Genomic DNA, 11,476 nt, shown 5'->3' on the forward strand with positions numbered 1-11,476 from the left:
CCAGGCCATCTCTGGCCCTTTAAGAAGGAAAAAAAATGAAAAAACCCAGGGACACTGCTCCTGCCGCTTCAAGCACCTACTCTGGACCCCTTTAAGAGTCAATTGGACGTTTATCTTGCTGGGATCCTGTGACCCCAGCTGACTTACGATGACTTATGATGATCTTCTGAGGTCCCTTCCAGCCCTAATGTCTATGAGATCTATGAAAACCATTGAGAGCCTAGATTCACCTGACACCTCCATTTTCACCTAAAAAGGCACCTAGATGTCTATATGGAGACTTTTCATGTGTTCAGAGGTGATCTAGATTGAGCCCTAAGGCACCTAGGTACCACCTTAGCTCAGTCAGGAACCATATGGGACCTAAGAAGTGCAGAAAAGTACACCACAGCCCATTGCTTCCGTACCTGCAGAGTGCCTAGCTGATATCAATGACAGCATTGAGGTCACTGCAAAGCATAGCATTTGGAGCAGCCTTCACTCTTGAACAAGTCATGGAGGCAGGGCCTGCCTTTGGCACAATCTCCCTAATGGTTAGAGCACTGGCCTAGGAAGTGTACCCTTTTCCACTTGAGAGGATTCAAAACCACCTTTGGGAGAATGCCCCAGGCACAGGCAACAGAAGAGATTGGGTGTGAGTTGCCTTCCTCTCCCCCACTGATACTGCACCAGCAGGCACCACAGATGGAAAAGTCATGCAGCCAGAAGGGGTGCAAACAAAAGGAAGTGCAATTCTGTGGTGTAATGAAGCGGGTGCTCTCTTGGAAGGAGGGAGTACTGGGTTCTAATACCTGTTCCCAAGGCTGTTTGTGCATTTTCACATGAAACGGTCACTGTTTAAAAAACAGAAATAGCCCTGTCAGCAAAGAGCAGAACCTGTAGCATAACTACAATTGGTAACTATGGTTAAGTGATGGGAACATGAGCCCCTGGCCCTGATAAAGGGGCTAGAGGCTAGGACAGAGCAGGAGGGAGCATCAGAATAGATACAGACAACTTTTACTCAAGCAGCTGAGGCTCCAGCTGTGTGGATCTGGGGAAGGAGTCAAGGGGTGAAGGCAAGGAGATGCCCCCTCCCTGCCACTGAATTATCTTTACTCACCATGGCATTTGTCACAGACTGCTGCTGATGAAGGAGGCAGGCAAGAAGGTTAACTGCTTGGCTGGAGGTCACCTTCCCCATAACTGGTGGGACCCTAAAGCTTCCCCTGGCTTCACCCCCATGGCTCCTTTCCCCTTTGTTTCTAAAGCTGGAGCCAGCAGTTGCCAGGACCCTAGAGACCCCCTGCTTATACTGCCTGAATCCTGGACAGCAGCCAGAGCTGCCCAGAGCACAAATCCTACCAGGTAGGCCTCTGGGCAGAATGCAACCACTCCCAACTCCCACCTGAGCACCTTTATCACTGACCTACAGTCAGGATCCATTTTGCTGTGTCTTCTTCTGGGCCCCATGAATCTTGGACTCATGACTATCTGATGAGCCAGCTTCCAAAGGAGGGGAGGAGAGAGTTCTCACCTGATCTGCACTATAGCCTGGTGGCTAAAGCACTATCCTAAAAAGTGGGTTGCAAGAGATCAGATCCCTCCAAGTTGAGGAGAAGATACTACTGGAGTTGCTGGGCTTTGCATTTGACTATGTGCTGCTGCTGATGTGCACAACATACCTCTGGCTCCTGAGATGGTGGAGGTTCCTTTCTTGCACCCCTGATTCATGTGACTGAATTCCAGAGAAGTGCAGGAATACCTAGTATTGTCTTTTCAGGCACTCTAGAGCAGTGTTTTCCAACCTTTTACAGCCCAAGGCACACTTACATTAATAAAAATGTCCTGCAGCACACCTGTTAAGGCATTCCCCATCCTCATACCTATTGTAGTTCTTTGTAGTTCATTGCCATGGCATAATTCTGTGGCATACCTATGGATTTCTGATGGCACGCTTTTGTGCTGCAGCACACTGGTTGAGAAACACTGCTCTAAGGGCTTCCAGACTCAGGATTTAGGTGTTCTAAATCACTTTATCATGACTACTAACTCTCTCCCTTGATTGGAGGGGGTATCTTAGATAGCCAGTTCTTGCCACTTTCTGAGGCAACGTGTCTAATTTTTAGGCATTGCAATTCCTAAGTGGAAGCACTTACGAGAACCATTTGGATCTGGCCCATAGCTTCTAAGCAGCTATTAATATTTGGTGGCATTTCTCTGCAATGAAATATATTGAAAATTACAAGCCTACAACCAATATGGGCTTTGGAGCTCAAAAGGAATTTTCTCCTTATGTTATACTCCAGTCTGCATGCCCACATTATTTCATTAACATTTTAAAACTCAGTCTTTATTTAGGCTTCTTTAATGAGAAATTAATACAGACTATCTGAACTAAAGGCTTCCCCCCTTCATTTCCCATTTCTTTCTCTCAATTGACATCTCCAAGAACCTGAAGAAGTTTTTTCTTCCTTGTCTTTCACCTTTTGTGAAGTATGACTTGCTGGTGCAATGAATGGAACTGCCTTAGCTAGTCAGGAGTGCAGGGCTAAAGTGAAAATGTTTACCTCACCAGCCAAGATTTTTCAAACACTGTCCTCCCCTCCTCCCAATGTCATCAGAAACAGAGATTCTGGGCAGTAATGTTGCTCTTGAAAAACATAGCTACTTTCCACCTAAAAAGCTTTGTTATGTTCCCAGTGCAGGGTGTCCGAAAAACTGAAAGTCTCTCACTTCCGCTCTGCAATGGGCTCCTTGTGACTCTTTTCTATTCCCTAGCAGTGCAGGTCAGCTGCAGTCACAATGCAGCTCATTCCCAGCCACTAATGGTGCTAGGGCCTGACTCCTTTAAGAAGTGCTGCTGAGCACAAAGAGGACTTCCTGGACTATCTGTGGGATGTGGGGAAGAAGTAAATGGATCCCCTGCCTGCTGCTGCCTAAATCCCCCTCCCAGTAGCTGATCCTAGGTAGTTTGTGCCAGGTGGGATTGGAACTTGCAGAGACAGGGCATTTCCCTGCCTTGGCTTCTGTTAGCCTCCTAATAGTCCTTTGCTTTAAGCAGCAGAATGATTTTAAGGGATTTTTCCCCGTTCAGTTGCAGCAGCTGAAATAAGCTGGATGTGGTGGAAGGGGCAGGGCTCAGTTTTCACAAGTCCCTTTAAGTAATCATCAATCAGCTTCAGATTATGGGATATGAAATAACCAAAAGCCTCTGTCTGTAGCTATGAGAGGGACGTGGACATCCCCCAGTAAACCCCATATTGGAAAGCAGGGCTTTGTGAATTACCTGGTGCCAGGACTTCTTCAAAAGCACAATGCCAGCAAGATCTTGCTGTCTTTAAAACTGGGGGCCATGCTGGCAGTGGAGCTGGATCCAACCCTCAATGGTCAGATACCAGGAGCTCTCAGAGGGGTCCTGGAAGTATTTATATTGATCTGAGGACTGAGATTACACAGTTCAACCTTGAAGAGGTGAGTGCTAAATCCAATAGAAAACAGGTTAGGAGAGTACCCAATGTGAGGGTTCATCAGAATGGCTGTCTAGGTGCTATGGAGCATGCTGCTATGAACACCCCCAGGGTAGAGGGGCTGGGGTGGGCAGTCACTGCGCAGGCAGCCTCCGTGTCTGATCAGGGACAGGGCAGGCAGCACAGCAGCAGATAGGGCAGGGAATAGAAGGTAGAGCGGCAGATCAGGCAGGGAAAGGGGATTGGAATGGCACTTGGGGACAGCAAAGTGCTTAATTTATGGCAAATCTGCCAAAAAGTTTGGCCCCCACCTGGCTTAATGTAACAAACTTTGCCTCTCTTTCAGCTGATTAAGGAAAAACTCTTAGATCTGCTTGGCAAGGAGGAGGAGGAGGGGAGCCATGACGAAAATGTGGTAAGGACAATAATCAGTACCATCACAGAGTGCCCCAAAACTGTCCAGCTGCCAGCTCCCAAATCATCCTTGATACAGAAGGAAATATACTAGAAAGTGAGGCAGCAGAGCCAACCCCAGCCCAGAGGCTTCAAAAATCATGAGATTTGGGGGGTTTTAATACATTTTAGGGGGAGAAGGCCTGTTTGCTTTTTGAACATCAGAGGACACATTTTCCAGCTCTTCTCTGTCATTGTGAGAACCTCTCATTAAAAAGAACCTGAGAGTCACCTGGCTCCAAGAGCAAGGTACTCCAGGGAAATAAAATCTATCACAAGACACACGATAACACCACAGTAGTATTCAGAAGCAGTTAACCAAGTCGAAGAAGAGAAAGTTTGCTTCATGATGATAAAAGAAAAGAAGGAATTATAGATATTTTTATGAAACAATTTAAAGTGTCAGCTTGTTGGGCAACTCTTGAATGAACAGTTGAGGCAGAGATGCCCAGTATTAATGGGGAAAAATGATGAAAAATTTCAAAATGCCATAGTTCTTTTTTTTTTTTTGACAGGGTTGGAACTACGCCCATTATTTATTTTGTGAAATGTGCTACACAAGTTTAAGCACAATATTTATCAAAATGTTATTGTCATTTTTATAGCAATTGCTATTGCCATTTTTTGTTTTCCCCAAACTGCATTTTTTTTCCCTAAAAATTGTGTTTTCAATATTATTTTTTCACAAGGACTTGGAAAACAGCTTTGGTAAATATTTTGAGGTCAATGAGCATAGTTGCACAAATGGTCATAGGAAATATCACTAAAACCAGGTCATTTCAATAAAACTAAGACTATCAACAAAGTCAAAAAAGTGTCAGTAAATCAAAAATGTCCATAAGAGTGTCACTAAACATAGTCCCAGGAAATACTGCCAGAAGTAGGCAGTGTGAATTAGGTCAACAATTCCTTACAAAAAATAAATAAGTTTGGAAGGGAGAAACATTAAAAATGTTTATTGTGCTTAACAATATTGAAGCTCTTTTTAAGAGAGAGATTTTCACACCCACTCCCTTAGCACTCCCTCCATCTCTGTGCCCACAGCATAGGCTCCATCCCTGGTACACGGGTGGAATTACAGAGGCCTTGATTCTAAAGCCTTCATTTACTTGCGGGAACTGACAACATCAGTCAGTATCATAGACCACTCGATTAGCACTTTTCCAAGAACTTGCTATATCACTATGACTCCAGGTCCTGATGGGGAAGAGGAGAAGCAAAAACAAAGCCTACTCAGAACTGGTCCCCATTTGTGATCTTAAGTTTTCAGAGGCTCCCAGAGTTTCTCCAGTTCTCAGCCAAACTGCAGGCTGCGTTTGTCTGCCAGTGACTAGAGAATCTAGGAGAGCCTTGAGTACAGCAAGGGCAGCCACAGGCGAGTTCAAGAACACACTTCCTTGTTCCGTCTCCAGAGGTACGGAGAACTTAAAGCTTCTCCCCCCACTCCTCAGCCTTGCTCCCTACATATATGTGGAGCTCATAAGAGCATAAGATCTGCTATTTTCTGGGTCAGACCATAGGTTCATCTTGCCCAGCAGCCTCTGAGCAGCAGGGGTGCCACCACTTCTCCCTGGCTGCTGCTGGAGCTGGGCAGGGAGCAGTAGGAGCCTGAGAAGCTGCTGTAGGCTCCTGCTCTCCCCACCACTACCATCACTACTTCTCCTGGACCTGCAAGCCACCCTCCCCAGCACCAGCCAGCACCTGCTGCCGCAGCCACCTACAGCCAGAGGGGACCCCACAATACCAGTGGGGCCCCTCCACCAGCACCACCATGTGCTGTCTGCTTGCTAGCTGCTCCAGCAGCACCCCTATATTTGTCCTCCTGTGGTGAGTCCTGTGCTCCACTCCCCCTCTCCCAGTGTTTGTGTACAGCTGAGTAAGCCAGCAACGTGCTTCTCCCTCCCTCCTGTGTGTGTCCCTGTGTGTCTTTTATGTCCGCCCCCCGCAGCCCTGGCACCAGCCCCTCACCCACCCCTCCACAGCTCCTCACCTAGTGCAGCCAGAGCAAGCACCCAAGAACCCCCCTACAGGTAGCCACTTTTCTCCCCTCAGGCAGAGGGGAAAACCATGGCTCCCCCTCTCTCACCCCACCCAACCCCTTCCAAACTAGCCTCCAACGGCAGGACAAGAGCCCCCTGAGGGGACTGCCACACCAGCAGCACCCCTATATTTGTCCTCCTATGGTGAGTCCTGTGCTCCACTCCCCCTCTCTCTCATAACACCACAGAGGAGGGCCCAGGACAGCCCAGCTGTTCTGAGGTAGAGGAGCCCATGGAGGAGACCCCCAACTCTGCTGGCTGTGACCTTCCCCCCACTGCTGTAGATATTGAGACTTCAGCCCCCACCACCCTGGGAGTGGGTCAAGTAGCAGAGCCCTCCCCCTCTGGCCACCTGGGGAGGTGGGAGCCCTTGGACTCATGCCAGCGGGCCACGATGGGAAGGATTCTCTTCCTTTGGGCTCTGAGGAGGGCACCAACACCATTCAGGTCCCTGATATGCCTCCTCAAACCCCAAATGAATCCACCCCTGCTGCAGACCCCAGTATCTCCTGTGGCCACAGTTCTGAGCGGGGAGAAGCAGGGTCCCCCGCTGACCACCATTCTAACACCAAGAGAGACCTTGCTCAGAAACCATTGCCATTTCCTCTGCCACTCCCCATGCTGCCCCCTCCCCCAGCCCAAAAGGCTGCATCTCTCCTTCCCCCGGTGTCAGGAGATGAAGCAGACTGGGTGGTTCAGGCAGCACTCTGCCGGGCCTCTGCCCCCATGGGGGTAGAGAGGGGTGAAACACTCACCCCACCCAGCATCTAGGAGGAGCGTGCCAAACCACAGGACCAGGAAGAGGATGATCAGGGCTCCATAGAGCCTGCAGACCTCTTGGCCCCAGCAGTGCCCAGGCAGGAGCTGCTCCAATTCCTGGACAGCATGTGCCACTCCAGGAAGAAGGTGCAGCTCACCCTGGAATGCTGGGGGGGGTGGGATTTCCACCAAGTCCTCAATTTGGTGAGGGCTCTGGTGGGGGAAGGCAGGGAGCACAAGGAGAGCCATGACAAAAATTACCATTGGGCCTAAAGCTTCTATAATGCCCTCTACATCTTTGGGAGGGTGGCAGGATTGCTCTGGGCCCCACAGCTGGTGTTGCCTCCCACAAAAGCTCCATCCAACCTAACAACCCCTTCAACCAATGAGGTCTCTCACTGTGGTAACTCTCAACATGCATGGCTGCAGGATGGGTCTCTGCAGGTGCCAGGTGCTCTCCTTCCTGTGGCAGTGGGGTACTCCATGGTTTTCCTGCAGGAGACCCACACAACTCTGGCCGCCAAAGCCAACAGGCAGGTGGAGTGGGAGACAGGATCTACCTCAGCTACCTCACGGACATGTCCTGTGGGGTGACCACCCTTTTCCCCCCAAGCCTGCAGCCAGAGGTCTTTCTCGCCATTGAGGTAGTGCCAGGCCTCCTGCTGCATCTCTGGGTCCAGGTCCAGGGGCTCATCCTCAACTTGGTCAACATCTATGCCCCTGTGCATGACTCAGAGATGATCCGTTTGTACCGGTAGGCAGCCACCTACCTCAGGACCCTGAGACCTTATGAGTGCCTGGTACTTGGCAGGGACTTCAATGTCATCCTCAGGGTGCAGGACCATAGTGACAGGGAGTGGAGCCAGGCCACCGTGGGCATTCTCAGGGAGATCATCATGGACCACTCCCTGGTTGAGGTCTGGCGTGCCCACCACCCTGTTGATGCATCCACCTTCACCTTTGCCAAGGTGGAGGAAGAACAAGCATGCAACTCCCTGTTGGACCAAATCTACATGCCCATAATGAACACCACCCAAGTCCATGCCTCCAGCACTAGACTGCCCCCCTTGAGTGACCACCACCTAGTGTATGCTTGGGTCATGCTGCAACCCAAGTGTTTGGGGCTGGCCTATTGGCATGTCAACAACAGCCTGCTGGAGGGCATGGGCTTTTTGGCCACCTTCTGGGAGTTTTGGATGGCCTGGCATAAACAGCAGCCAGCCAACCCATACGGTGGGATGTGGGGAAGGCATGCATCAGGTAATACTGTTGCCGCTCCACCCTGGGGAACACACAACAGTGGGAGATGGCTAGAGAATGGCTCGAGAAGGAGGTGTTGGAGCTGGAGGTGACCCACACAACCCGTCCCTCTGCAGAAAGCATCAGGAGAGGCGGGAAGAGCTTTGCGCTCTGGACGACCGCTGCACCCACAGCACATCTGTCTGTTCACACGTCCAGCTCCTTTGGGAGATGGACTGGGGCATCCACTTCTACTATGCTCTGGAGAAGAGAAGGGGTGCTAAGAAATACATCACCTACCTCCTGGCAGGCAATGACACCCCCCTTATGGACCCAGGTGAGATGCAAGAAAGGGCAAGGCCTTTCTACGCAGAGCTCTTTTCCCCAGTTCCAATAGTTGCTGACACCTGCCAGGTCCTGTGGGAGGGACTTCTGCAGGTCAGTGTGGGTGACTGAGACTCTCTGGAGGTTCCTCTCACCCTCGCCAAGCTCTTGGATGCCCTCCATCTGATGCGCGCTAACAAAGCGCTGGGCATCAATGGGCTGATTGTAGAGTTCTACTGTGCCTTCTGGGACATCCTCATCCCAGACCTCTCTGGGGTCTGGGCTGAGTCTGAAGGAGATGAGGAGCTTCCCATCATGCAGAAGGGCCATCTGGCCCTGCTGCCCAAGAAGGGAGACCCCCATGACCTGAGGAACTGGCACCCAGTCTCACTCTTCTGTACAGTCTACAAGGTCATAGCACAAGCCATCTCACTGTGCCTGAGGTCTGTGCAGTTGGATATGATTCCCCCTGACCAGATATACATGGTTCCAAGGTGTTCCATCTTCAATAACCTGTACCTGGTCCGGGACCTCTGAGAGCTCACTCACAGGGATGGCCTGTCATTCACCGTCCTGTCCCTTGACCAGGAGAAAGTGTTTGATAGGCTGGATCATGGGTACTTCATAGGTATGCTGACAGCATTCGACTTTGGTTCCCACTTCAGGCAGTTTCTCCAGGTGTTGGACACCTCTGTGGAGTGTATGCTCAACTGGATGCTGATGGAACCCATCAGGCTGCAGGGGTGATGGGTGGCAGGTGAGCTTGCTCCCACCTGTGCTCCAGCACATCCAATGAAGCATGGGCTCATTGCTCTATCTGGGGCTATACTTGCCCCCCAGTCATCCCTCCCCGCTGGAGAACTGGCACCAGCTGAAAGTCAGGGTAGCTGAACAGCTGCAGTAATAGATGGGCCTGCTGCAGCATCTCTCCCTTTGTAGGAGGGCACTGGTCATCGACTAGTTGGTCCTGTCCATGCTCTGGAACTGTTTCAATACCTTTGCTATGCCCCCGGAGCTCCTGGTCAGTCTCCAGAGACAGGCACTAGGGTTCTTCTGGCCAGGATGGCACTGGGTCTCTGCAGGTGTCCTGAGCCTCCTCTTGCAGGAGGGCAGGCAGGGCCTGCTCTGCCTCTGCAGCCAGGTCCATATCTTCCACCTTCAGACTTGCAGAGTCTCCTCTATGGTGTTGGTAGCCAGGCAGCGTGGTGCCTGATTGGCTGTGCCTTCCTCCACCACCTCCAAAAGTTCTGATATGACCAGCATCTGTTCTACCAGTCACCCAGGGCACTGACCTTCTCATCAAGCCCCTGCTGAAAAACACACAGCTGGTGGTGCCAGCAACAGAGGTGCCCTGGGTGTGCCGGAGGATGGTCCTGGCCCACATCACTGATGTCAGACACCTCCTGGACTATGCTAGGCAGGGCTGGGCTGATCCCTCTGCACTGGCTCGGTGCATGGAGCTGCCCAGGTTGCATGCTCCCTGACACATACTCCAGGAGGTAAAGGTTGCCCTGCCACCCACTCCCTCACCTACATTGACCAGGTCATGCACTAGGGCAGTCCCCACCCCACAGTGTCCCCCACTCCTCTGGATCTCATCATGAGGCTGCTGCCTCAGCAGGCCCTATGGTGCTCCCTGCCCCACCACCTCAGCAGGCTGGGGGACACCAAACCAGTCCACTTCCAAACAGCCCACCTCCACTAGCTCTACATGCTCATGCTCCATTATTCTGTCCTTGCATCCCTCCTCAACAACAAATGGCCAGACACCATAAGTGAGGGTAGGGGCAGGGGTCCCCGGTAGAGTAGCCTGTATTCCAGTTTGATCCTATGAGCTGCTGGGGTCCTCAGCTGGTGGCTCCTCATTGGAGCCATCTCCATGGGTGTATCTGGCATTCTTTACAGACACCCATGACACCTGCCTCTTCTCCCCTCAGAGGGAGACCCTGGTGCACACCTATCCAAGTGCACAAGGCTGCAACCCCTCTTCTGCCTCCTTCAGACCCGCCTGCTGAGGTTCCAGCTACACTTCTCCCCACACCTTTTCTTTTATGGACTTCCTATCCACTGCCCCACCAAGTCCTGGGACCTCCTGTTTAACCTCCTCCTGGCTTTGGCCAAGCTCAGCATTTATAAGACCAGGAAAGAGGCTCCAGCTGGGAAGAGCCTGGGCAAGTGTGGGTCTGCTTTCCTGGCACTTCTTCGCTCATGCATCCAGACAGAGTTTCACTGGTCTGCATCCACAGGATCCCTCGACACCTTCAGAGGGCAGTGGGTGCTGGCTGGTGTGTTCTGTTCTGTGTCCCCTTCCAATGCCCTAGCTCTTAACCTATGACCTCACTCCTGTTCCTGTTTTCTTATTTGTTGACCCACATATTTAGTTGGTGTGTCCCCAGTGGCCTCCATTCCTAAGGGAGGCTTATAGTTCCTGGTGATGGGCCTAGTCCTAATACCCTTCTATGGCACATCAAATAGGCCTGTGTCACACAGTGACAGAGAGCAGATGCTGAAAGGGAGAGTGAGCAGGGTATTACCAGGGTTTTTTTCACCGTTCCTCTTCCACTTGCAGCCTCCACTGCTTTAGGTCTAGGAAGTTCTATTTCAGAGGCTGTATCCTAACTGTCATGCCCAATACATATTGATACCCCTTTCCCTCCAAGGGTTTCTCCAATCCATTTTGAATTTGGCTAAATTGTCAAGCTTCCACAACATCTGGTGGCAATGAGTCCCCCACATTAATTACACACTGGTCACATCTACACATGACACTATGTCACTGTAGCAACGTGCTCCCTCATTATAGCACACTGCTACAGTGACCCAGCAGCTAAAAATAACCATGCAGTGCACTCATGGTGCACTATGGACTGTAACTCTGCCATCATTTAGTTCTTCCAAAAGGAAGAACCAATGACACTGCTCGGAGCACTCCCAGCCAGGTCATGAGGCGCTACAGGGATTTGGGAGCGGGGCTTAAGGGTCTGGGGGCACAGGTGGTGTTCTCGTCGATCCTCCCAGTCTCAGGCTATGGGCTGAGAAGGGACAGGAGGATCTATGTGGTCAACCAAAGACTGCAGCGCTGGTGTCGTCAGGAAGGCTTTGGCTTTCATGACCACAGCCCGCTCTTTGGCGAGAGACGCAGCAAGCTGCTGGGAAGAGATGGCCTCCACCTCTCTCCCCTAGGGAGGAGGCTCTTCTCAGCCAGACTGGCTG

At 51.2% G+C, this 11,476-nt stretch overlaps 1 protein-coding gene across 1 annotated transcript in view; it reads left to right on the forward strand.

The window, feature by feature from the left end:
- Nucleotides 1-11,476, forward strand: part of LOC102386911 (acid-sensing ion channel 2) — a 454,052-nt gene that overhangs the window by 436,239 nt on the left and 6,337 nt on the right. The window contains exon 11 of the mRNA XM_025200734.1: nucleotides 3,796-3,864. Within this exon, the coding sequence (XP_025056519.1) occupies nucleotides 3,796-3,864 (69 nt within the window). The remainder of the gene's footprint in view (nucleotides 1-3,795; nucleotides 3,865-11,476) is intronic.

Source organism: Alligator sinensis, unplaced genomic scaffold (genome assembly GCF_000455745.1).
Source record: "Alligator sinensis unplaced genomic scaffold, ASM45574v1 scaffold161_1, whole genome shotgun sequence".
In the NCBI taxonomy this organism is placed as follows: Eukaryota; Metazoa; Chordata; order Crocodylia; family Alligatoridae; genus Alligator; species Alligator sinensis.